This window comes from Dromaius novaehollandiae, chromosome 7 (genome assembly GCF_036370855.1).
Source record: "Dromaius novaehollandiae isolate bDroNov1 chromosome 7, bDroNov1.hap1, whole genome shotgun sequence".
In the NCBI taxonomy this organism is placed as follows: Eukaryota; Metazoa; Chordata; class Aves; order Casuariiformes; family Dromaiidae; genus Dromaius; species Dromaius novaehollandiae.
The window spans coordinates 36721042-36747326 of NC_088104.1; the positions used below are offsets into that span (position 1 = coordinate 36721042).

General features: G+C 40.6%; 3 protein-coding genes across 7 annotated transcripts; 1 reads left to right on the top strand and 2 right to left on the bottom strand.

The window, feature by feature from the left end:
- Positions 1-70: 70 nt before the first annotated feature.
- Positions 71-8328, bottom strand: CLK1 (CDC like kinase 1). Of its 3 annotated transcripts, none has more exons than XM_026105887.2 (13): positions 8177-8328; positions 6717-6874; positions 6267-6501; positions 5120-5210; positions 4638-4704; positions 3397-3513; positions 2354-2520; positions 2187-2281; positions 1970-2099; positions 1551-1633; positions 860-939; positions 497-587; positions 71-407 (listed from the first exon to the last, which is right to left on the bottom strand). In XM_026105887.2, exons 2-13 carry the CDS (start codon positions 6872-6874, stop codon positions 261-263), a joined length of 1461 nt encoding a protein of 486 aa, XP_025961672.1. In that variant the 5' UTR covers positions 8177-8328; the 3' UTR covers positions 71-260. The 3 variants fall into 3 exon arrangements, with proteins under 3 accessions (XP_025961672.1, XP_025961754.1, XP_025961824.1); XM_026105969.2 differs by having other exon boundaries at positions 6270-6501; positions 8177-8327; XM_026106039.2 differs by lacking the exons at positions 5120-5210; positions 6267-6501 and having other exon boundaries at positions 8177-8327.
- Positions 8329-12553: 4225 nt separating this feature from the next.
- Positions 12554-19770, bottom strand: PPIL3 (peptidylprolyl isomerase like 3). 3 transcript variants are annotated; one of them, XM_026106831.2, is made up of 8 exons: positions 19654-19770; positions 19055-19118; positions 18669-18716; positions 17250-17324; positions 15639-15732; positions 14962-15029; positions 14380-14498; positions 12554-12965 (listed from the first exon to the last, which is right to left on the bottom strand). In XM_026106831.2, exons 3-8 carry the CDS (start codon positions 18669-18671, stop codon positions 12839-12841), a joined length of 486 nt encoding a protein of 161 aa, XP_025962616.1. In that variant the 5' UTR covers positions 18672-18716; positions 19055-19118; positions 19654-19770; the 3' UTR covers positions 12554-12838. The 3 variants fall into 3 exon arrangements, with proteins under 3 accessions (XP_025962616.1, XP_025962698.1, XP_025962543.1); XM_026106913.2 differs by lacking the exon at positions 19654-19770 and adding an exon at positions 19435-19457; XM_026106758.2 differs by lacking the exon at positions 19654-19770 and adding an exon at positions 19319-19445.
- Positions 19455-25225, top strand: NIF3L1 (NGG1 interacting factor 3 like 1). The gene is made up of 7 exons (XM_064515200.1): positions 19455-19517; positions 19828-20268; positions 20903-21068; positions 21496-21622; positions 22001-22139; positions 23509-23592; positions 24622-25225. Exons 2-7 carry the CDS (start codon positions 19836-19838, stop codon positions 24804-24806), a joined length of 1134 nt encoding a protein of 377 aa, XP_064371270.1. The 5' UTR covers positions 19455-19517; positions 19828-19835; the 3' UTR covers positions 24807-25225.
- Positions 25226-26285: the final 1060 nt, after the last annotated feature.

Below are 26285 nucleotides of genomic sequence, written 5' to 3' on the forward strand. Positions count from 1 at the left end.
AGCCTGCACTTAACATGTTAAAGTGTACTGAGAGTTTATTTAAGTAAAAATATTATCAGGTACATCAGTATCTTTTTCTTAAATAGAAAGTTTTTTATTTCAGCAGCTGAATCAATAAACTTAAGTATCCAAACAGGGTCATAATACAAAATATGGCATTTATAAAGCTACCTGTACACAATAAATACTTAAAAACTTTATTATGCTTCTGTTGTTGACTGACACAGTCTGTAACAGCTTGCTCAGTTGTAAGATAGAGCTTACTTGTTTTCTTGTTTCAATGGGGAAAAAAAAGGATGTTTCAGTGCCTCTTCAAGAGTAATGCGTTTGCCTGGGTCATACTCCAACATCTTTTGGATGAGGTCAAAGAGGTTCTCATGATCGGAGTCTTGGCAAGTCATGAATTCCTTTTTAAAAAACCCCATAGAATATTATTTTTAATTTTACACTCATCATCACAGCTCTCCTCCCCCAAGGTGTTTTCCCCTTCTCTTACCTTTAGTGGTTTACAGCGCCTTGAGACGTATCTACCAGCTGAACTGTGTTCATCCCAATCCAGGTGGTCATGATGGAAGTATTTGCGTTTCCTTGAACAGACCACACAGCTTGTTATGTGGAGTATTTGCTTTGTCTCTCACTAGAAGCAAAGCTTGCATACTCATCTTTTAGCAGCATGTTTGATCACCACTCTGGGAACTGATCAGTGACTATTTCACAAAAGAATGGCCAATTTAATAAAGCAAAGGAATGAATTTGAGTTTAATGAACTTCTTTTTGTCATTTATTTGATATTAAACCCAAATCTGAAACTATTCTAACTTATAAACTAGATAATCTAGGTACAGAGAAATGTAATTACCTTGTTTTTTGTATCATGTGATTTGGCAAAGGCCCCAGTATTCGCTCCATCATTGCTAGGTGTTCTTTGCTGTCATGGGTCTAGAGCAAAAGGAAAATATACAAAGATTTTTGTTCATCAGTAGATGAATTTACCATCAACCACAATAACAATACATAATTTTGACCATTCCCCTTGCAACCAACAATACTTCACATTAAGGAAGGAAAGAAAAAAAAAAAGAGGGACCACAGTCTTTACTTCCTGAGATAACAGTTACATTATGCCAAGTTGTCCTTCACCTGGCCTTGCTTTTTGTTAATAAATTCCAACGTTTAGTAATGTTGGCAAGATGACAATTTTCACACACAAACACACACACACACACCAGAATATTATTTGATGATGGTGGTGGATGAGACAACATCTGTTACCAGTAGGGCTTGTGAATTCAGAATGTTAACAAAGCATTGACCTCTCACACCAAACTACTGCTGCAACAATACTGAAAGCAACTGTACATGTCTTTTGATGAGAAAGTTTATTTGTGCCTAGTTCTGCTGCCACTAGGTACTGCAGAAAAGACAAGTTCATCTTTAGCACAGGCCACTCCTCCCCCCCACCTCCACGCCCCCCGCCCCCGCAGCATGTTTTCCCCAAGCTGTGATGCATCACATGTGCTGCATTGCCTTTCCGAAGTTCCGTTACCTACCGGAAATACTGTGAATCCAAGGTAGTATTCTATGAGAATACAGCCTATGCTCCAGACATCACAGGGCTGTGCCCACCCCAACGCTGTGAAAATTGAGAAGGTTCATGTTTATACTGGACTAGGAACAGTTTAGCAGCTCAAACAAGAGCCACCATACTACACTAGCACAGTTCAGGCCTACATAAAGATACTACAGACAAAAGGAGGTAAGAGCTTGAGTTAGACTGTGCAAACCTCACTTCAGCTATGAAAAGCATCAAGTGTTCCAACTACTTAAGCTTATGTATAAAGCACATCTCTAATGCGCACCTTCTGATCACGGCATATTTTTCCAAATGTCCCCACTGCTTGTTCAAAACTACTAGCGTTGACTTCTAAAGCACAGCATATGCCCTTGGATAGAAATCACTTCTACTAACCTAGAATAACTTCAGGAGCTCGGTAATGTCTCGTAGACACCAAAGTACTGTGATGTTCATCATCATACGTTGCACTCCCAAAGTCCACAACTTTGATATCTGGATTTTTTAGTGTGCGTTCATCGCGTTTCTGAAGTGAAACACAGGGGCATGCAGATGATGGAATAAACCCAGGCAGTTGCTGAGGGGTAGGTAGGGGCAGGCTACGGAGACTTACCAGTTTGGGGTTATACTCTTCTACATAATCAGATTTCACAAATAAAATATTTTCCGGTTTCAGATCTGTATGTGTCAGCTTATTCAAATGCAAAACTGCAAGATAACAAATACAGTTAGCACACCATTCAAAGAAAATTTAACTAAAACAGCAAGAAATAGACTTACAGTTCACAGATTTGCAGATCTGATATGCCATCTGCCTAATGTGGTCCAGCCGAAATGGCAAAAAGCCGTTCTCTTTAATAAAGTCATAGGTACTGAGTCCCAATAGCTCAAAGACAAGGCAGACATGTCCATGGTGCTCAAACCATTCCAACATTTGGACACAGCGACTGTAAAAGCAGGCAAATACACCAATTGCCACATTAAGTTATATAAATGCTAAGCTACGCTGCCGTATGACCTGGTCAATTATGGGAAGTTAGAGGCTTTTAGAGATTTAAGATTTTTCTGTGTGAATACATTGGCCTAATTTAAATAGCAGAGCTTACAAAGAACACACACAAAGCAACTAGACTGCCCTGGTTCCAGGTGAGGCGCCCCAGCCAGCACAGAGCTGCCAGGCAGCAACTTTTCCTGACCTCATAAATTAGGGACAGGAAGAGAACACTGAACCACCACCAACAGAAAATCTCCACCTACTGGAAGCACTTCAGGAGACTGGCTGTATATTCAGATAGTGAGACCCTGCAGAAGCTGCTGTAGATTATTTAAAAATATATATATATATATTTTTTAGTAATTTTTTTTTAATTACTTTACACTAAGACCATTATAGGGAAGGCAGTGTTTCTACATTGAGTATCTGGTCACCAATCAATATTATGATTGCACCTACTGCAGCTACGTCAGCTTCACAGTTCTGAACAGGATAGGTCTGAACAGAAAAATATTTAATCCTATCAAAAGTGAGCAGGGTTAGAGGCCTGGCCAGTCTGGGTGAAAGCTTACATACCTAGAGAGGGTCCTGTGTGCAGTTGTACACACACATGCAAAAAATGAGCCCTGCCTTTAGAGGTGAACAGCACAGGGCACTATGGAGCTATCAGAGAGACACCAAAAGGAAGTAACCTGAGTCAATTTAGAAGGCGAAGTACTCAAAAGTTACTAGCTAGTAATTCTGAGCTTGTAGTATTACTGTTTTGTTTTATAAAAATGCAGGTGTTACGGAAAGCCAAAACAAGGTACAATCTTCTTTGTATACTTACTATGTACTGCTGGGATCTGACGCATTTAAATGTTCCAGTACTTGTATTTCTGAACGAGCTGCTTCAGAATACCTATCAACATTTTTTACTATTTTCACAGCTACATGTCTACCTCCCCTGAAAAAAAAGTTTTTTATGGCAATTAGAACAATGCATAGTTATAACTAATATCATTCTGTAATAATCCCAATAAACACTGTTTATAACAAAATCCAATTGTGAACCTTAGCAGAAAAAAATACTTTTAAGAGTATGTGCTGACTTAAGTATACCCAAGTTTCACATGTTCACATACACAACTAAATAAATACTTATAAAGTATTTATTTTGAAAATATACTTGATACATTCTATCTATTAGTATTACTCTTAAAGGTAAAAAAACCCCTGATTTACCTCCCATTGTTTATTTATCTGTATTGGGCTAATCATATTAGAGGGAAGTCAGTACCTTGCAGCCTAACACAACTGTCAGTCAGAAATGGCAAGTCTTCAGTGATCTAAGTAGTTAAATTAACTGAGGTGTCAAATATATTCTACAGTGACTAGAAAGACAATTCTAAAAGCACATAGCCCGCCACTGAACAAAAATATGTTCTGATTTATAATATAACAACTGCTAGGACCCAAATGTCGTTGCATCATCACAGATTATACTCTGAAGGATGCTGTAAGGCAATGCAGGCCTGACTCACTGCACGGAGCGGGCGAGGCACAGGCCCAGCCAGCACAGGCCCAGCAGCTTCACTGCCCACCAGCCCCGGCCCTCCGGCAGGGAAGGCAGCGCTTATGGAGGCTGCACCCCCCCCGCTGGTCTGCCAGTCCCTAAACAACTGTGATTTCAAGGTGCTGCTTTTTGCATGAGGCACTAATGTAAATGTACAATTGGAAACGGCAACACCCTCTTCTCTCCCAGCTCTATTTGGCCACCCAAATACACCCTAAGGTGCATGTAAAAAACTTTCCCCAAAAGAAAATGGGAGCTGAATAAATAACCGAAGCAATCTGATCCTCCAGTTCCAACTACAAAGCATTCATTATTCCCATACTAGTGCCATTTATGAATAACCACCACCACCCCCATTTTGTTATTTTATGCCTACATTTAGAGAAATACATAGATCAGCATATTAGAAAGTAAAAACAAACTTGATCCAATCAATCTGAAACCACTTTGTGAACTACACACACCAGGATAGCATCAGTAAGAAGAACTACAGGTATCAACTGAAAAAGACTTACGCCTTGTGATCGATGCATTCCACTACTTTTCCAAAAGCACCTTCACCCAAAGTAGCAACAATCTCATCTAAAAAGAAAACAACTCTCAGTCACAGAAGTTGTGAAGTTACTCAACCATTCAAAATCAAACAAACAAACAAAAAATAAAAACAACTAAGTACTATCACTGAAGATTATTCTAGATGTGCTTCTATAAAAATGTAAATATCTAGAGTTTGAGAGATGTTATTGGACAACTCTCATCGAGACATATTTACAGATATCTCATTCTAGGTTCATTAACTTCATTTACTATTTTGGAAAAAAAAGGAAAAAAAAAGAAAAAAAGAAATACATTTAAGTTCTACAGAAAAAGAGTAACAATCCCCCCAAAAACAAAAAAGTCAAGACAGAAAGAAAAGACTTCCAAAGCCCCCTCACTCTTATGCTAAAAGAAATTATTCTATCTGAAAAGTTAATAAGTTTTGAAAAATATTCTATACATCTTGCACTTAGTACGTCTCCACTCTGACAGATCAGGTGACCCTCCTCATCATCCTCTACACTCCTGGATCTTTTCCTTCGATGACTCTTCTGGAACGGCACCAAGATCGTCCAGCCAATCAATAAACCCGAGTGAATTCAGGGTAGAATACGAAATTCATTCAGCAGGGAGATATTCGGGCATTCAGATACACGCCAGGCCACAAACGGCAGGAGCAATTTCAAATTCAGTCCCCAGAAATTCACAGGGCACATAGTTTATGTTACAGGAGAAAAACATGGCAAGGAACAGATTTTCAGATAAGATACTCAAAGTGGCAAGGCAACAAAAAATTACAATACAATTTTTTTCTTTTAAAAGATTGGTTCACTGAATTCTATTTTAGGATTTCAGTGCCCTTATTTGAAAATCAAAAGGATTTAATAAATTACCCTCTACATAAAATAGCCCTGTGGCCAAATTAAAATACACAAGCAACTGATTTTAAATCACTTGTCTGAATATTTAATAATAATAAAAAATTTACAAAAACAGCATATACATTTACTTTAGGTTCTCTCAGCTGAAGAGCTTCAATTATAAAACCTATCTTCAGCTTTTTTAACAGTTAAATTCATAACAAAGATCAGAAAGCATGCCCTGCTAGTGGACAGACATCATACATATCTGATTCTACAGACTATTTCATCAAAACTTAAAACATCTTATCAAATAAATAAATAAATACTGTAAAAATCTGGCAGTATCTCCTTGCTATTTCAATGATACTAAATTAGTCAAAAACAAGTTTCAGAGCTTGAATTTGGATTTTTGGGTATGACTGAAATAAATACTTGTCATAATAAAAAGATTTTGAAGGCATGAAAGTGATGCCCGCATTTCAAGTACTTCAATTGATGGTTATTGTTCATTAATCAGCTCAAATATATCCAGTGAACAAACAGCAGAACTATGTCCTGTGGTATCACAAGTATACCTATGAACTATGAAAATTTTTTACTGAAGGAAAAAAAATCCTAGCCAAAAAAATAATATATCGATATTAGCAATTAAGACTTCCCCAAACCCCAATACTCAATTATTACTGCCCAGATGAGAATTCATCTTCTTAAAATAAAAATTCCTAAGTTAAAAATTGGTCATACCACCTGTGAATGATGATGGTGAGAGGCACTGTGATGTGTCTTGTATTTCCTTTTGTAACTACTCCTCCCGCTATGGCCTGATGACTTGCTACTATGATTGTGATAACCATTTTCATGGTCTCTCATGTGATGGTGCCCATTATCATATCCTTGACTGTACTCGTTTCTGTATTCTTCGACATAGCGCCGTTCATGATGGTCTCTTTCATTTATGGATTTGGTTTCTGAATAGTTACTACAAACAAAGGATTAAGTAAACTTTATTTAAATAAATTCCAGTACCCCTATCAAGGCAGGTTTTTGCTTTAAACTGTAAGACATCCCTCTTGAAATATCTGCAACTCAAAAATTAATACATTAAGAGAACCTTATCAGAATTATTAACCTTATCAGAACAGTAAAATCTTAAAACAGATGCTTGCTATTGTCAGAAGTCAAAAAGTTATTTACCTATCAGGAAGTTTAGAAAGATCATGTTTGAAGTGCTTGTTCTCCCGTGCACTACTGAGTGATCTCCTCTTTCTCTTATGACCACTGCTGCACCTTCTGCGATCCCAACTTTCTTTTTCATCCCAGTCAGGATAATTAGTTCGCCTGGAATGCCGCATCTGTGACAGAAAAGGCATTTCACTCTTTAAATTACATCCTAGAAACAAGCAACTAATTTTAAGAGCCATTAATACCAACCTGTCTAACAGGATAATGAAGACTGTATTCCTTCCTCAATAATCCAGCTGTGATTCTCCCCACCCTGCTTTCTTCCATGTTATTTTTACATTCGAAACTTTTCCCAAAATAACTAGTTTTGACAAGGGAACTCAAACCAGTAACCTAACTCCCACATATAAAGATTTTAAAAAGAAGGATCATGGCTCAGACACTAAACACACTCAATGTTATTTCTGCAAAGCTGGTCACCAGGGTAAGGTTCCTTCAGACATCTTAATGTATGATAAACTGTGCATATAGTAGGGAAAAGGAAGGCTTACATGTACTTAAAAAGGCATACAGATATTACCCTATGTGCTTTTAAAGACTTGAATGAATTCATTATTAAACTTTTACTATGCTTCTATAGACCCCTGGAAAAATTCTGATGCTACCTTAAAAAGCCAATAGATGAAAATAAAATACAGGTACCTCCAGGTCATTTAGCTCCCAAAGGAAAATATAAAGAAAAATCACTCATTGCAAATTTTTTTTTATTTCACTTTCCAACCGTACATTGATTCTAGCTCACACGACGTGTCTCACGCCGACGAGTCCGGACTTCGTGACAACTGCGACGCTACAAAGCGGGGCGCGATGCAACGCGGGCTCTGACCCAGGCAGTTTTCCAAGTGAGGGAGAGGGGACGGTCCGCGCCCCACACGGCCGAGGCAAACACCAGGCTTACTAACGGAGCAGCAGCCGCGGGGCGCTTCGCCGGGGCCACCTCCACTCCGGGGGCGCTAAAGTCTCTCCCCCGGGGGAGACCCCACTCTCGACCTCCCGTACGGGAACCGGCGAACGGCCGCCAGCCTCCCCCTCGGCCCCGCCGGGCGCGCCCCTCCCGCGCCAGCGGCCGCAGCCATTTTCTTGCCGCACCGGGTAAGGCGCGGGCAGAGAACATGGCGGCCGCACGGAGAGGCGGGCGGCGGCACAGGGGCGCCCCAGCCACCCGACCGGCTCGGACGGCGGGGGCGGCCCCGCAGGCTGTCCCCTCACCAAGGCAGGGGCAGCAGCCCCTTCCCCAGCACCATCTCTCCTCCCTCCCCGCCCTCCCTTCGGCAGCGGCCATGTCCCTGCCACAGCCCGTCCCGCCTCCGAACGATGTCCTTCAGCTCTCCCCCGCCGCCGCGGCAGTTCAGGGTGCGGAGCCAGGAGCGAGCACTCGGGGCCCTTCCACCTGCTGCCCGCCATCGCCTCACCTCAGCGGTTGGGGATGCCGCCGCCCTCTCCGGGAGCCGCAACTACTGGGCCCACGACCGCCGCCGGCCCTCAGCTCACAGCCCGCGACAAAATGGCGCCGCCAGGAACCTTCTGGAGTGCGGCGGCGCGTCACAGCGGCTGCGGCCCGCGGCGTCACGGCGCGGGCGGGGCGCGGCGGCCGCTGGGGCTGCGGCGGGCGCCATTCCCCCCCCCCCCCCCCCGCGGGGCGCGTCGCCCCTCTCTGTTCTGCGTGGCCGGTGCGGGGGCCTGACCACCCCGGAGGGGGACAGCTCTCATTTTGCGAGAATTTTTAAAAAGAGAACTCGCGTTTTGCCCCGCCGCTGCCGGGCAGCTCGGGTCAGTGCGACACCGCAAGGCCTATGGGTCCCCCGGGCAAAGGAGGCTCGGGGAAGGCAGTGGGATCGGTGACAGGACAGTCCCTATAATCCTGCAGCACGCTCCCACCGTTGTTACTGCTTCCCTGTCTTGGGATAAGAAAGCCCTTGCTTTCCCAGTTCTGCTACTCAGACAGGAGTGGTGCATCTCACCTGGTCACACATTTTTCAGTGACCCCATATGCCTATCTTCCAGGTAATGCACTTAAAAGTATTTTGGCTTCATGAGCCCTCTGTGCAAAATCTGCAATGTCTTCCAGAATCATTGGATGGAAAGTTAAAAATGATTACGAGAAGTCAAAAAGAAAAAGAAAAAAAGAACAGCCTCTTAACCCTCATTCAATGATAACTGCCAGAATATGGCTATTCTTGACGGATTTTTTTTTTTAATATCTAAGTCATCATTTCCCTTGGTGATAAAGCCCAATTTTTTGTCTCTGTACTTCCCTAGACAAACTGTTAGAGACTCCCAAAGCATATACCCAAATTTAAATCAACAGAAGAGCTGATGTAAAGTACCACATATTACTAATGTTTTGCAGAAGTCTTTATAAACCACTGGCATTAACACCATTTTGAAATAGCTCAGCATTCAATTATTTGGTATCTTACAATTTCTTTCACTAGCTTTTAGTAATGTTTTCAGGTCTCAGCTGAACATAACCACCCATTGTAGAACAAACAAAACCCCTAAACACAACCCTTATCAAAAAAAAAAAAAAAAAAAAAAAAAAAAAGTACACAGTCTTCTGTGTCCACAGAATGGGGAAAAAAAATTCCCCAAAACCAAGGCTTGCTTTTGCTGGTCACCTCTGTCACACACCGGGCAGTTTAAGCCAACAGACACCCCTCACCTCTTCTAAGGTGGCCTTAGGCCACCATTTCTTTCAAAAGGAGCTTTTGAGCCAGTCATCTTCATATTATTTACTGCTTCAGCAAAGCTAGCCAAGCATCATGCCCAAAATTTGGTTCTCCAAAAGCAATGCCAATAATAAGCAGTCATTTAGCATCTAATTTATCTGGAAAAAAGAGCATCTAAGGGTAAAACAGTCCTGAAACACCACAAGTCTGTACACATTGACTTTTCTTTAAAAACAACCGTTCTCTTAACTTGGGAAAGACTAAACTTTTGAAACCCTTCCATCCTTGAGAAATGACCCTAGCTTTTTAACTCTATGTTCTTTTGATTTCACCAGTTGACCTGGTGATCAACATGCAGTGGGTGCATTACACATGCAAGTGTGTTACTGCCCACAGATAACGTACCATTTTTTTTGTCTGTTGCTGTTCAGCATAGTCTGTTTCCAACATGACAAATATTTCCAATAATGACTTTTCCTATTATTTCTCTAATGCCTAAAAAGTCAGAGATTATCTAGAATATACATGATGAGACCCTTCATCACAATCTTAATGCAAGATCGTAGTGTTAATGTACACCGGCATATTTTCCTTTGCATGGGTAGATATATTTTGACAGAACTCATCTTGTAGGTTGTACAGTGTTTGTCATATACAACTGGACTGATGGAATTAAACATGGTACTTCGTAAAGAACAAATCAATAAAAATAAGAACAGTATTGTCTCCAGCATTTTTGCTATTTAAGGGCTGGTACATGTTACAGAACTCCAAACAGCTGCTGATATTAACAGCTGACTGCGTGCAGGAACTGAATGGCAGGTACACTCTGCACAGCAACTGCCCACATAATTATGCACTTCCACAGCTGGGCTACTTGTATTCTCTGTCTCTATTTCTTTCTGTCTGGCTCTCTGGCTCTCTCTCCTTAACAAGTGAATGGGAGCAACCCCACCATTATTTTTTTCCATTGTATTCCAGGTTCAATTGGGAGAGGTTCAGAGCCACGAACAGGAAGACACAGACATGGTATGATTAACAACGGTTAGAATATAACTCTGTCCCATGAGATCCCTCTATTTTCAATACATAGCTTTGATTAAAAAAAAAAAAAATCTAAATTTAATGCATCATGCAAAGAGCAAAGCTCTCGCAGTACCTGTATTTTGTACAATCTCTATAATGATCTTTTTGTGGGTGAGAAAACCAGACCTGCAATTGTTTTGAGTTCAGTGCTGTATTTCAAATTATTGGTTCCTTTGCAGTGTAGGAAAATTCTCAATATACATTTCCTTCTGCATAGCAGCAGTGTCAGTGCGGCAGTGAAGCATGCAGTTGCCTGCTTTTGTCTACTCCCTGTTACCATTGGTTACCAGGAAGGGAGCTAGAAAGAACATAAAGCTACAGTAACTGAGTCCTTCACCTGACTGGAGTAGTAGGGGAAAAAATCTTAAGTCTGGAGCAAGGACTAGGAGCTTTTAGCAACACCACATACAAACTACACACAACATAATCTCATCTCTTAAGACATGCTCTCAGAATTTTGGCTCTTTCCAATACCCCCCCAACCTTTTTGTTGTTGTTGTTTTTTTACACACACCTGAATTCTAGAACAATACTAAAAACAGTGACGAAAATCAACATGTTCCTTGTTCATTCACATAGGGACATTGTTCTAGAGAGAAGGTACAACTCAGCTCTGGTGGTCACTGAGCCTACAAGGCTGTAGCTGAACCTCGCAAGGATTACAAGGCATGTATATGAGAATGGGGCTTGCAAAGTGATGCCGAACGAGTCCAAAGGGGACAAGGGGGGGAAGCCCAGGAGGGCAGGAGCTGGATGCGGGAACCGTGGGTGTTCTGTCCTAGCCAGTGCTCCCATGCACAGCTGGAACTGGAAAAACATCCTCTGACTTCTACATATTGTAGAGTCAGAAAATGGACCTCAGTGGAAATGAGTTGATTTTTCCTGCTTCATAACAACAAACATGCTGAAATGCATTTTTTAAAATCCACAACCTGGGTTTTTTCAAGAAACAAAAGAATGTTCTGTTTTCCCCAATATGCCCAAGGTGGAGAATTGCTTTTATTAGCTATACAAATTGCTCTCTTCTGCCAGCTCAAGTCATTTTATGCTTACTATATTCTATTATCTTTTACAGGACATTTCACCCTTCTTTTTGGTTCAGGGCTGGATCCCAAAGGAATAGAGACTGATGAGTAACAAATTAATTGTGTTTCCTTTTGGGATTCCTCCTCAAAGGGACTTGAGCATAGGATCAGCAACACATAGACATATTTATGTATCTCTCTCTCTCTATAAATACATATATACACACACATATATATGTATATATATCCCCCACTCCCCCAACCAGTCAATATCCAGACATCTCTATACCTTTTTGCAGACATTCTTATTCGAGGCTAACAGCACAGTCACCAACTATTTTTAATATTTCAACTGGTACTTCACTGTGCAAACCACCATTTCTCACAGGCCCTCCGTCCTCTTCTTTCTGTCATCCAGTACTAGGAAGAGTTCTGACAGTCTCACCACTAACATGCAAGACAGTCGTCTTTAACAACATATTGGCCACAATACGTTTTATTATTTTGAGGATATCAGGATATTCTTGGTAAGAAGTCTGATCACAGTCTTTGTCACTACTCTTTGTTGTGTTTACCCCTTACCGTTTGTGCAATAAAGGGATAAAAAACAAGTTACAGTAAATCCATGGTTACCTTGTTTCAAACAGCTATGTAAAGATGCAAACACTTACACTTTCATCCTAAAAACTGTGCCAGAGGCAGAAGCAATTGTTTCTGATCTACCTTTTGGGGAAGCTGAAGGTTACCACTCCAGTGCAGCAGTACAAGAGCAAGCACTCGTCTAAACATGGTCTTTAATCCACTAGCAGAGAAAGGATTCCTCTATCTATGACACCACTCTCACCTAGAGGAAAAAAAGTACATATTTTTTTCTATTTTCTAAAAAACAGTAAAGTAAGGAATGTTGGAGCTTACCTGGGAAAGTTTTAGAAAATTGTTAGAATGAAAGTCTAGCTAAAAACTTGTTTCAGCATAATATCACTTAGAAAGACAAGGCAGAAATCAAAGATTTGCAAAAAATATATGTATTTTTAAAAGTCTTTCCTTATTTTACACATACAAAAAGCAATGTTTTAAAGTCAAAATCCTGGAAGATATTCTGGAAAAACTGGCATCTGAAGCATAAGACTCCCCTGTGACAACTCCCAGACAACATCACAACTCCTGAAAGTTCTGCATTCAAGGAGCGAAGGTATGATCCACTTTGAGTAACTCTTTTTAATGACATCTTAAACACCATAATCCAGCAGTCATTCTGACCAGTCTCTAAAGAATGTGTTGAGGCACTTTGTGGCTACAGAGCGAAAGGGTTGGCATGAATTGTGATATCTTTAATGCGAACATCATTAAGAGGTCGGTAGGTTTTTTCATTCACAGGCAGCTTCTCTAGCTCATCCAGGGTCTCCAAGCCATCAATAACTCTGAAAGAAAAGCAGAACTGCTAGGAAGCTCCTTCTAATGAATGATTTAACTTTCACACTTGAGGTATCTCAAAGTACTTTACAGAGAGTGAAGTACCACGGTGCAAGCGCTTGCCAAGCAAATGATACGAATAAGGCAGCCAAAACCCTGTATGTAGTATTATAACCTATACTGAAAGAGAATTTTAAGCATCCGTGAGAGATTCTGATAAACAATACAAGTAATTCCCACTGACAGTATCATATTTTATACCAACCATAGCTATAAGGACCCTGGCTCCACTTACTGGCAGGCCAGACTGACCGATCACAGTATAGGTTTAACTAGTAGCAAGATATTGGTCATACCAGACTTCACTGTGAACTACTGAAATTCCATATCTGGAAAAATCAGTTTCCAAATGTGAGATTACTAACGTGCCTCAAAGGCAAGATTGGAATGACCACTAGTAACTGTGGAATGACCACTAGTAACTGTGTAAACCTAATGGCACAAATGCATTTAAGGCTTTCTGATTCCTGTTCAGGCTGAAGTGGCAAGAGAAATTATTCTAATAAACCCCTTACCTTTTCAGTTTAAATAATTAGCTCTGCTAAATTTTGACAGTTTAGTACCCCAGGAATGGACTTGGCAGAATACATGCCATGCTCAATTCACCATCACATTCATCAGTTCTTCGAATCTAGGATGCTGGACTGTGGCTGGAGCATGGACTTGTATTCTGCTCAGCTGATTCTGCAACTAGGGCAACAGTTATCTTCGACTGTCACAGAAAACCTAGCAAAGTTTATCTATCAGAGCCCCTACTCTTTTGTGAGAAAGAGACATCTAAAAAACTACTTTCAAATCACACTTCTAAACAAACTCAGAGATGAAAGAACACTTATGCTTACATGCCTATAAACAATACAAGTGGTAAAAATGCAGATTTCACTTGCTTACTTTAAATATTTAACTCTATTTGATGAAGGCAATTTTTGCTCAAAAGATTCACTTGCACACAAGAGGCCTTTCAGCAACAAGCAAAAGCAAAGCCATTACCATGGTTTTGAGATAGAAAAATAGCAGCAAGATGGAGTTGGTCTTTTTTGTACTAGCCATTCCAACTTGCCTTCTCACCCATGCCTAAATGGGTGCAAGCTGGAGTGGCTAGTACAAAAAAACCCAGCTCCATTCTTGATATTATTTTTAATATGCCTATTTCCACTGAATTTCCTACTACTAGTAAAAAAATGGAGCAGTATTTTGGGTCAACTAATTCTGGTGACAATGCAAGATCATACATTTATATATACACGTCCACGATTTTAAAGACTTTTGCTGTTTAAGTTTCTAAATTTGCATTGCACGTGCCCTGAAACATTGAGATCCTTCACACACTCCGACGAGGAGGCATATGGTTGGATCACTCACTTCCCAAAGACAGTATATTTCATATCCAGGTGCGGTTGCTTGGCATAAGTGATGAAGAACTGTGATCCATTGGTATTTGGACCATTGTTTGCCATTGAAACAACTCCACGGACACTGTGCTGAAAGAAGGGAAAAAAAACCTCAGTATGAGTATGTACTGTGAAAGCTGGATTTCAACTGTACAAAGGACTTAATGACTTAGTACTCCCCCTCAATATCATTAGTAAAAACAAATCTTGGCTGCTAATATATTCCATCACCACCCATAATTAGCTCTTCAAATCTGCTCTTACAATGCAAAATGACTTCTTTACCCACAGTGAATGAAAAATACCTTGTTACAAATTCTTCCTACTTCTGTTTTCAGTGATGAGGACCCTCAAATCTAACTTGTGAAGTACAGAAATGCCTGTTCCTATTTCAATAACAAGCTTTAATAACATCCCTCCACTGTGGGCTTATACTTTATTTCACAATTACAAGACAGGTATTTAATCCAGGGCAACACAACGTTGATCATTCTCCAACCTGTAACAAAAATGTATGTGAAAACATAACTGCATATTGAAAGCACAGAAATACCTTCAGGTATTCACTGAATTCATCTTCAAACTTCCTGCCCCAGATGCTGTTACCTCCTTTCCCAGTACCTGACAAAGAAGTACCACAATAAATTATTGGATTCTCAGACTGAAAAATTCAGAAATTACGTATCATTCTAACATGTTACAGGAAACACACTAGAAAGACTATAAATTGCTTGAGGCAGGGATAAGGTTCTCATGTCTTGGTACTGAGCAGAACACTAAATAATATAAACAACGACTACTAAGTAGCAGAACAAAAGACTGAGATATTCTCAAATTCAATTCAGTATGAGTGCAGATAGACACACAGGTGAATCAGACTTTCTCCTGAACAGCTGACACTGTCTGGGCCATTTCCCAAAATGCTGAAGAGACTTTTTAGAGGCAGTGTAACCTTTCAGGCAGAAACCAGAGTAGCAACTACTGCCTGTGCAAGTGCTGGTAAGTCAGCAGAACCATCATATTCAGTGAAAACAGCTGGAAAAATTAAAGCCTGTACAATGCTTTACCACTGCATGATTATTTAGAGCTAGAGTAATGGCTGCTCTTCTGTAAACTCACCAGAGCAAACTAGTTACATCATAAAACCCTCTGTCAACAATACAGTAGTTCTTATGTTCCGTCCCATCCCTGTATATTTCTCTACATACAGACCCTGAGAGAAGGATTTACCTAATGGATCTCCTGTCTGAACCATGAAGCCCTTTATGTTCCGGTGAAATACGCAGCCGTTGTAGTAGTTACTAGCACAAAGCGCCAGGAAATTCTAAGGAAATAAAACACAGCATATTAACAAACAACTCAGAAATAATATCCTCTGTAGCTAAAACCACAGCACTGGTAAAGACTAGGTCTTCTGACTTTGCTTTGCACTGTGAGCATGTCACAGCATTAGTCAACTGCCCCAGCCTATTGTTGGCTATTAAAAGATACAAATAACCCTCAGGCCTCTTCCTTCCCTTTTCAGGGCTTGCCATAGTTAAAAAAAAACAGTACCAAATCCAATAAGAATAGTCTACATGTTACATGAAAATCAACAAAGCAACACAGATGCTGCCTACATAGAGCATCACAGAGAAGATGGATCTGATGGGGGCTTCATAAACATTCTCCTTCAGTTCAGTGCAGGAACATGTATCTTTTTTAAAGGACCTCTGTACCTTAGATAGCCGATGAACCATTATTTGGATATGGACAAATATTGTTCACCATTTTGCGAGGAAAATGCCCTTCAAGATAAACTCACTATTTCACTGAAATTTAAATTTGGGCAGCCCAGAATGTAAGATGAAAGTTTCGCAGCTGAAACCAGGAATTTTGAACTAAATAGTATTTATCCTGGTTTAAGGAAAGCCTTCAACTATAGAATTACAAAATGAAGCAAGAAGTTCTTTTAAAAGTTACTTTGACATAATAACCTCTAAAACTACCATTAAAACATCATGTGTGGTATCTATAACCAAAACAGAAATGGCTGTAAAAAAAGCCATGAGAAAAGTCTTTTACAATATGCAGTTTCACGGGATCACAGTTTGTGTTTAGTGCTCCTGTTTTCTTGGTTTCCTACAGAAGGTGGCTATGATAGGTTGAAGAATTAGTACTCAGTGAATCCCATTTACACACAGAATAGTCATTCTCAAATTACGGTTAAGATGTTCCTTTGACACAGTCACAGATGCAAAGGATTTTAAACAAAGCTTACAGCACAGGGTCCTCTGACTTGAGGAACAAACTCAGGGATTCTTGAGAGATGCTCAGAAGTATCACTTGCATTCAACATTTTTATTTTGTAACTGTACTGTAACTTTGTAATCAATAGCCAAGGCTCAGGGTGGTTAGTTAAAAACTGCCTTCAATTTAAGCTTAAGTTTATTGCACAAAGGAAAACTGGTGTCTCTGACAAACGAGGAGTGCTTCTCACTTCTTTTCAAGAAAAAAAAGCTGTATGAGTATGGACAAACCAATGGAAGTTTGGGAATCCCAGGCAAAGTCCTGTGTTTCCTGTTAAGGGCAAAGGACACTCTGGGAGATGCTATAACTCGGAGCAAAGTGGCCCTCAGCTAAACCTCACCTGGAAAGAAACAGGCAGCAAAGCTCTAGACAGTACAACACAGTACACTACAAGTTCCATAAGCTGATTAAGCACTGTACCAGCTTAAAATGTTAATATTCCATTATGTGAAACAATGAATTGGAACATACATTTCACCTCCTCTATGATCTTCACTACTTCTACTGCTTTGCTTCAACACTAGACAATCCCACTCCTGTTACGTGACTTACTTCGCAAGTTTTCGGTGTTCGTTCACAGAATAGTTCTATTTTAATATCTCCTACATCAGTGTGCAGTGTGACAGCCTGAGCAAGAAGCAGAAAATAATAATTAAACCACCAATGAAATACAAACAGCTGTAGACTCTCTTTTATTTCCCAGTCCTATGAAGAACACAAGCAACTTTCCACTGCATATAACCATCGTTTCAATATCTGGCCATAAGCAATGCTACCGTCACAGACCTTCTACCTTTCCAGTGAAACTATCAGAGAGCACTGGATTCATTAGTTTCAGGACAAATCAAGATCTCCATGGTAATGGAACAACTCAGATTCATGCTGCTGCTCTCCAGAGATAATTACTCATCTGCATAAAGTCACAGGTGAACTGAAGCTGCTCAGTCACATGTTTGCACAAGTTGAAGAATGGAGTTTATATCTGTTGACAGTGTGCTGCACATACCTCACTGGTTTACAGCCAGAGGAACAAGTGCTGTGCAGCACTTGACTGCAGCCTTTTGAGTGATATAAGCATGGTTCTGAATGGCACTGTATATAATCTGCCCTCGCAAACAAGTATGTCTGCAAAATTATGCACTTTTCTTCTTTTCTTAACTTATAAATAGCCTTTGTAAATTTTAAAATGCCAGTTACCCAGCCATCAATGCACATCTCTCTCTATTGGCCCAAAATATCACAGTACTCCCAAAGAAAGTGCTAAGCTATCAAAGATGATTTAGCATGGGGATATACTGGGGATACATGTACAGAAAGACTAATAAAAATCAGCATCGCATACTTTTATATATATATATATATATATATAAAAAACATATTTTTATATTACAAATGTAATATTAAATGATATTATATATTATATACATACCAAGTAATACATATATTTTGTCTGTGTGTGTGTATATATAGATATAGATATGTAAAAGTTGGTATACAAGTAAAGAAGAGAAGATAGTTACCTGCAGTGTCCATGAAGATACTATAAAAGTTGTAGAGTCAGTTTAAGACATAGTCTTATCTTTATTTCCTGGTTGATAAACTTTTAAAAGCCTACAGTTGTAGAAGCTTACATGCATTCAGGCAGAACTATGTGCTCGCAGCTCCAATAGTGCTTCCGTAGTAAAAGAAATCAAACTAGATGACTAAATATTAGTCAAATTAGGATTAATGTCTTTGAAGTAAAAGTCTAACTTTATTTTTAGACTGATGAAATAGTAACACTGACATATTCTCCTTTTCACAGCATCTTTTGTAGAAGGCTGTGAAATGGAAAGTGAAGCTTTCCATTACAAATTCTTCACAATGTTAGAGTAAAATGCATAATCACTTGAGATGCAGAGCAGCTATTCAGTTCCAAAGATAACAACTTAAGAAAATCAGAGAGTATATAAAAAATGCTACTGATCTCACCATGTTTACTCATCAAAAAGCTGAGGTAGATTTGTATATAGCAGGTTCCTGCAAAGAAAACATGCAATTTGTTGCGTTTTTTTTCCACCAGTCCCCAGTTCCTTCCAATTCTAAAATATTTGTGTGGTTAATGAAATCATGAGCTTTTTCACAGTAGTTTTACAGCATAATTCCAGCCACACTCTATAGATAAATTTACTTATATTACATAACTACCTAGCATATAAGAAACTAGAAAGGGGTAGAACAACACAGCTCAGAGAAACAGGAGGGCAAAAAAACAGCCTTTCCTAAGATGTGAGTTTATACTAAACAATCACAACTTTTCCAGAGATTATGGTTATATACATCACAAAGGTTAACAGATAAAAAAAACATGACAGTACCTGTAGAGAGGTTTAATTCGAGGCCGCCTTCTGGTGGCTATCAGAATCTGCGACAGACAGGTACCTGCATCCAAGCACAGGAGCAAACATTGAAAATATATATTTTATATATATTTATATAAAAATATTTAAAATATTTATCTATATTTTTAAACAAAACGTTTGGAATTACGACAGTAAAATCACAGTGAGGGAGCACAGCGGCCGTTAGCTTGGCCGCCCCGGGCTCAATTTCGCCTGGCCACATGGAGGCCTCGCACAAACCTAGCGCCCGCCACGGCCGCCTTCTCCAAAATCGCGGCTCTAACCCAAAGCGCGGCGCCCCGCCCGCCCTCACAGGCACCGCGGAGGCGGGGGAAGGGGTCGGCGGCCCCCCTCACCGGGCGGCACCGGCGCGGCGGAAGCGGCGGGGCCGGGCCGAGCAGGGCCCCGCCCCGCGGCCCCGGCCCTGCGGCGGCGCGAGGTGAGTGCGGCGCCGCGCGGACCGGGCCGTTAACGGTCGCGGCCGCTGCTCCCCGCTCCCGTGGTCCCGGCGCGAGTGGTGGCCGCGGCTCGTTTTTCGCGCGCGGACCCCGAGGAAGCTGTAACAGTTTCGGTACCTTTTTGCACTGTTCCGCTAGGCGGTTTCCGAGGTTTCACCGGAAGAGCCCCCGCGGCCCTCAGTCCGCATGCTCAGACCTCGGTGTTTCAGCTGATCAGTTAATTACCCAGTCTTCTCCCCTGCCTCGCTCAAACTAAATGCCCTCCCTCCCCTCCCCTCCCCGCCTCTGCAGACCAGCGCATGCTGCTGTCCGGCACGCAGCTCCTTTGCCGTGGCATCAGCCGCCTGGGCCTGGGCCGCTGGCCTTCGCGCCCCGTCATGAATCTCGGGGAGCTCGTGTCCGCCCTGAACGACTTCGCTTCCCTCTCTCTGGCCGAAAGCTGGGACAATGTGGGCCTGCTGGTGGAACCGAGCCCTCCCCACGCTGTCAACACCCTGTTCCTAACTAACGACCTCACGGAGGAGGTGATGGAGGAGGCAGTGCAGAAGGCGGCAGATCTCATCCTTTCTTACCACCCTCCCATATTCACGCCACTCAAGCGAGTAACGTGGAGGACCTGGAAGGAACGGCTGGTGGTCCGCGCTCTCGAGCACAGAATCGGGATTTACTCCCCGCACACCGCCTACGACGCCATACCTCACGGAGTCAATAACTGGCTAACAAAGGGACTTGGTGAGAGTAGAGATTTTTCCGGTACTTCTGAGCACCCTCAGCTTATTTTAGGGAATTTATCTTGGTGAGGTCTACTGGTGTTTGTATCTGGTATATATCTTCAGATGCATGGTTCTGCTACTGGATGTAGTCAGAACTGGTGCAGCGTATTTATTGCATATCTTGGTTGAAGAGTTTAAACTGCTGACTTTAAATCACTGACATTGATTTATGAAGTGCAAAATCTAGTAGTTCCCATAGCATTTTAGGTATCTGAAATCCTTTTAGATTTTTATGCTATGTTGTAGCTCATCTATGAAAACAGCTATATCTTTTTCAGCCTGATTCCCAATCCAGAAACTTATCATTTGTTTGTGCAGTTTTCAGGGTAGAACTTGAATGGCTTCAGGAAGGTACAAATAATATATATTAACTTATCTGCACTTAAAATAGACTGTGCCCAATGGGGACAACAGGGCACGAGTCTCCAGTTCTGGTCATGGAAAATGAATTCAAATGCAAAATTTGTTCAAAGTTGCATCTCTTTTGGATAAGTCACTAAGCATTTTCCATTTGTCACTTTTCTGTCTGTATATCAGTATAAGGATACTCATCCAATTTTATAATGCAGCAAGCCTGTGTGCTGTTTTCTCAGGTGCCTGTACCTCTGTCCCACTGCATCCATCAGCAGCTCCAAGCTATCCAGCGGAGGGCACTCACCGGGTAGAATTCTGCACAGACAACACTGAGCATCTAGAGACACTGCTGTCCAAAATCAAAGACATCCAAGAGATCTCCTCTGTCACTACTCTCCCTGCCAGGTATCTGCTTCAGTCTCTAATGTTGTCTTCTTTCTGTTGCTTGAAAGAATACGTGTCCAGAACTGTATTTTACTATTACAATCATTTTTTTCCTCTGTGCCTTGTTGCTAATTTTTCAGAAAAGATCTATAAACTTACAGGATAATCATTCTTTTCTGATTAATCCATGTGAGGTTGTACTAAATGGTAACTAGCAACTCAGTGTAGCATCACATGGACTAGAGATGGTGAGGAAGAGTTTTAACAGGAAATTCAATGAGGACAGCTGAGTTAAATTTCCATATTTGCTTTTTCCATAAGAGCAGGCTAGGCTATTACCGTGTCTCATTTTTCCATTTCTCTGTGATAGAATGCTTTTATATTCTGTTAACATGATGCTGAAATTTTATCTGTTTTCCTAGCAAGCACCAAATATATCTTTCCTCAGGGTTGAAGGTAAAGAACAAACAAGAGTGAGTCTAAACTGCTCTCAGAAAGCACTGTTGGAGGTGGTGGCATTACTGTCCAAGAACAGCTTTCTTTATCACAAGACTGAGATTCTGTTATTACAAAAGGTAAAAAAAAAAATCAGTGAATGTGTTACTTGTCTGCACTGACTGCCCTGAAGACTGAAATCTAATAGTCACTAGCATCACAGGTTTCCTATGCTACCTGTCAGTGCTCTCAAATACTGGCCTGTGGGGATTTGAAACCACGCACATTTTTCAAAACAGTGAAAATATCTGTGTGGCCTGTACTAATTCTTAAAACGGTTCCAATAGCTAGTGCAGTTATTGTGTTACATTCTAGAGCATCACATATGTGTTTCTTTTGCAAAGTTCAGAGAAATTCATTCTTAACACCCAATATACTCACCTTTGTATAGTACGGAAAGCAATGTGAGCTTCTGGAGTAAGCTTTCTCAGAATAATTTTAATTTCTCTTCTCTTCAGCCTCTTCTTCCACATACCGGAATGGGACGTCTATGCACACTGAGTGAGCCAGTCTCCTTGTTAGCCATAATTGAGCGTATTAAAAGCCACCTAAAATTACCCCACATCCGCCTAGCTGTGGGAATGGGCAAGACACTAGGTAAATAAGCTTGCAAGTACGACTGTCCATTAAAACTAGTATTCCAGCAATATAAGGAGAGTGAATGCATGTGTGGGTGTATGAAACATTGCTGCTTTGAACAGGTTTGCTTCCAAGTAGTATGAAGCACTATTAAAGATAGAGCTTTTTAGAATTTATGTGATATAATCACACAAAAAGAATGTTATCTGTACTACTGACTAGAAGTTCTGCATTATGCTGGTTGTCACTGTGGAGGAAGGGCAGCACAAGCTGAACATGAGACATCCTTTTTCATAATTTGCATAATGTAACTAAGATTTTTTTCACCAAAGATTTCAGACACAAATGTACATCATTTTATACTCCCTTTTGTGACTGCATGTTAAATTGCAAAGCACCTTGAAGTAATAGGTTGCTTTATAGTATTCTTGCAAACCTCTAACCATCCATGTTTCACTGAAAGAGGAATAGTGGAAGAGAAGGTGAGATCCCCTAGGTCAAACAGTGAGTCAGCAGTAAAACCTGGAGCAGAGGTTCTCTCATCCCAGTTACCTATCCTAATCTCCAAGGAACACAGATATTAGAATTTGTGAGAGCAATTTTTTTCACAACTTTTTATAAAAATGTCCTCAGGAGAGAGAAGTCGGCTTAGAAGCCTCTCATACTACCAATTACATTAAAACAAAAACCTTTATTCTGAAACCCCTCAGTGCTCTCTGAGATTGTAGTAGTGTGGCTGCACTTAAATCAACAGTAATCACATGGCAACATACTGTAAAACCTGAATACACTTTGAACATTCTTAATTCCACATGCTGTATTGAACTTAATATACAGGGAGAATTAAATTTACTGTCATTTTCATGTACTTATTAGATTGGAGTCAGCAATCATGGCAAATGGGCAAATTTTTAATGGCATAGAGCAGCTCTCAGCTTGAAGTGAGACTGGACTTCTGTGAGCTAAGAGTTAGGAGCAGGCATATCTCATAAGACAAAAATGCTGCCCTAGTGGCATCCTTAGGAAAACAAATGCAGTGGAACATGAGAGTCCTGGAAAGAGGAGCAGCCTATGAAAGGGTTCTGAAAACCTAATGAATAACACCTCACTAGAAGAGAACTAAGCCACAGTAGCCAGCAGCCAGCCCCTGTGCTGTAGTTTTCTGCAAAACCTCCTGCCCCTTTTTTAAAAAAAAACTACACATCTTTTTGGCATGCAGAGGATTTTGCTCTGTTATCAGAGATGTTTTCTCTGAACTCTTAAACTGACAGATTTGCATTGACTCTAAAATTAGGGCAATAGTTACTGCAAAACAATTAATAGTAATACTGGCATGAAGGCTGAACGGAGGGAAGGGAGTTTAACTATGGCACCTTGTATCCTGCAGAATCGCCAGTGAAGAAAGCTGCTCTGTGTGCTGGTTCTGGAAGCAGTGTCCTGAAGGGGGTGGAAGCTGACCTCTATCTCACGGGTAGGAGACTATGTTGCTGCTTCCTTATCTTTATAAAAATAATCACTAGGAAAAAAAACAGAGTTGACTGGCTGCTTAAAGATTTGGCCAGAAAGAATTACTTGATATAACTGAGAAATAATAATAATAATACAGGTTACATAGATCAAATAGCTTTGTGGCACAGTGAAGGTTATTTGAAGTAAAACCTCGTGCTACATATGTGCATTATTTCAACACAAATTCAGTGTATGATGGCAGAGACTATTTCAACCTGTGTGTTTCAAGTGTATTTCTCCTTTGGCAACATAAAAGATATTTCCTCAGTTCCCCAGAGAGTTCCCTAATGGAAAACAGAATGTAATGTAGTCTATAGAGTCTTACAAATGAAGGTACATAACAGTTGCCATACTGTATTTGACCAAAGGATCCCTTAGTCAATTATCCTATTTCTGACAGTGTGATAGTACTTCTCACAGTTTGCTTCGTGATGTGAGGGGTGCCTAGTATTCTGCAGAATTTTATTTGAGCAATTTCTTTGGCAAGGCAGGTCCTGTCTCCCCCTTACCTATGGCCCTGCAGAGCTGACCCTCAGCCCCCTTCTGTATGAGGTTTTCCAAGTACTGTCCTCCATCCCAGCAATCCACTTGAGTAGATGCATGACAACCAGACAGTCCACCTCCAAACTATTTTGCATACTCTTATTTCCTGCCCGAAGCGGCAGAATCTACCACTATTTAGAGGGCAAGGAATTTGTGTGACTTTGTCTCAACTGTACACTAGGGACACAGGCTGGAAGTCCTTCATGGGACACTAGGCACAGTAGGTTTGCAATAGTCTCTGCAAAATTCTGACATGCCTTTCCTAAAATGAGGAGGAGTGTGCCATACACCTAACAAAGCTGATGGTATTGCAGTCCCCCTTATGGGTTTCTGGCTACTTCCCCTGTTATACAGCTTCTAGCTAAGATCGTGAATACATTGCAAAGAACTGGTTGACTAAATCTGTACTGTTTGCAACCAACATGCCATTTCTTTCTCAAAATGGCAGGAGAGATGTCCCACCATGCTGTTCTGGATGCTGTTGCCAATGGGATAAGTGTTATTCTGTGTGAGCACAGTAACACTGAGCGAGGCTTCTTGTCAGAGCTGCGCGACACACTAGCTATCCATCTACAGAACAAGATCAACATAATTGTGTCTGAAAAAGACAGAGATCCCCTCCAGGTGGCATAGAAAAAAAAAGAGTGAGAGTACTCAGTCAAGAGTTTCATGGTATTTTGCACAGACCTATCCAAATGTAAACTTAATTAAGATGCTCTGAATTTGTTCAGTTTAGAATAATTGTATTATATGCGCCAAAGTTTGGGATGTATATATAGTCATCTGTCAGAAAAATCATAAATGCTAGTTTTGGGCTAATGAAGGCTAATCTACTGAACTATCAGCTCAGCTATCAACTGCACTCAAATAAAGTTACTGTTACTAACTACTCTATATATACTTGTAAAAGCATTGGTTTGGGTAGACTATAAAAACCTGACTTGTATCTCCATTTTTAAGTTGACACAGCAGTTCTGTCCTACTGCAGCTATATCTAATTGTCTCAGTACAAGTCACTGATATTTTAGCTAATAAAGTCTCCTGATAGTTTATGAAGTAGTATGGATCATTGATTTGCATTATCAGTTTTATTAGGGAACACTCATATACAGATAGAGAACACAATTCAGGTATTTAGTACTAGTATTTAACTGCAAAATCTACCATTAAGGCAACTTTAAGGCTTTTTAATAGAGTGATTCCCTATTAAAAAAGCTTTGGAAGATAGTAACTCATTTCCGTAACCATACAACAGATGAATTTAATATGCCTTTGTTACTTTCCTTTAAAAACAGTTTACAGACCTATGGCTCTTTTAACTACAGGATTGTAAAACTGAACAAGTGTTATCTCCAGCATCAATAATGCTTGGGTTTTATATCAAGTTTTTGAAAAGGACAAATCTACCAGCTGCATATCCTACAGTCTCTGGATATGTGCACATCAGAATATTAAAACAAACTAAAAATATTTCTATTGCAAATCTGTAAAGATCTTGGCAATATCATCGTTTTAAATTTAGTTAATAAAACTGGCTCATTTAGCAACATCTTTACCATGCTGCACGTAGCAAGTCAGTGTATTAGAGTCCTATGCAAACTTAATTTAGGGATTTGTCTCGGGACTGCAGGCAGATTTAGTTGCAGTGGCTAAAATCATTAGGATTCCAGGTAGTATTTCCCCATAACTTAGATCTTTCCGCATAACTTCCCCATTTCCCTCTTTCCCTTGGCTAAGGAAGGGTAACTAAAGACCGTGGCCTTCACCAGCATAAACAGTATTACTAGCACTGCCCTAGTGAAATGCCTGGAAGACACTGCGCTATCAAACCTTTTGCAGTGCACTTGGGCATTGAGGGTGCTTTGTAGGCAGTGTCTCCAGAACTTTGATGTGATTCTGTGACTAAAGGCTTATCACCACAATCTGTACATTAATACAGCTTAATCACACTGTTAAAGCATTTTAAGCCCCCTCTTTTACACATTACTTTGGCCTCTTGTTCAATGTTCTTTAAATTAATTGGACCATGTAATCAAATATTCTCTTTGGGCAACCTTCATAGTAGTAGACAGTGTTGCCTCAGCCTGAATCAGTAATTTTCCTAGTAGGCAA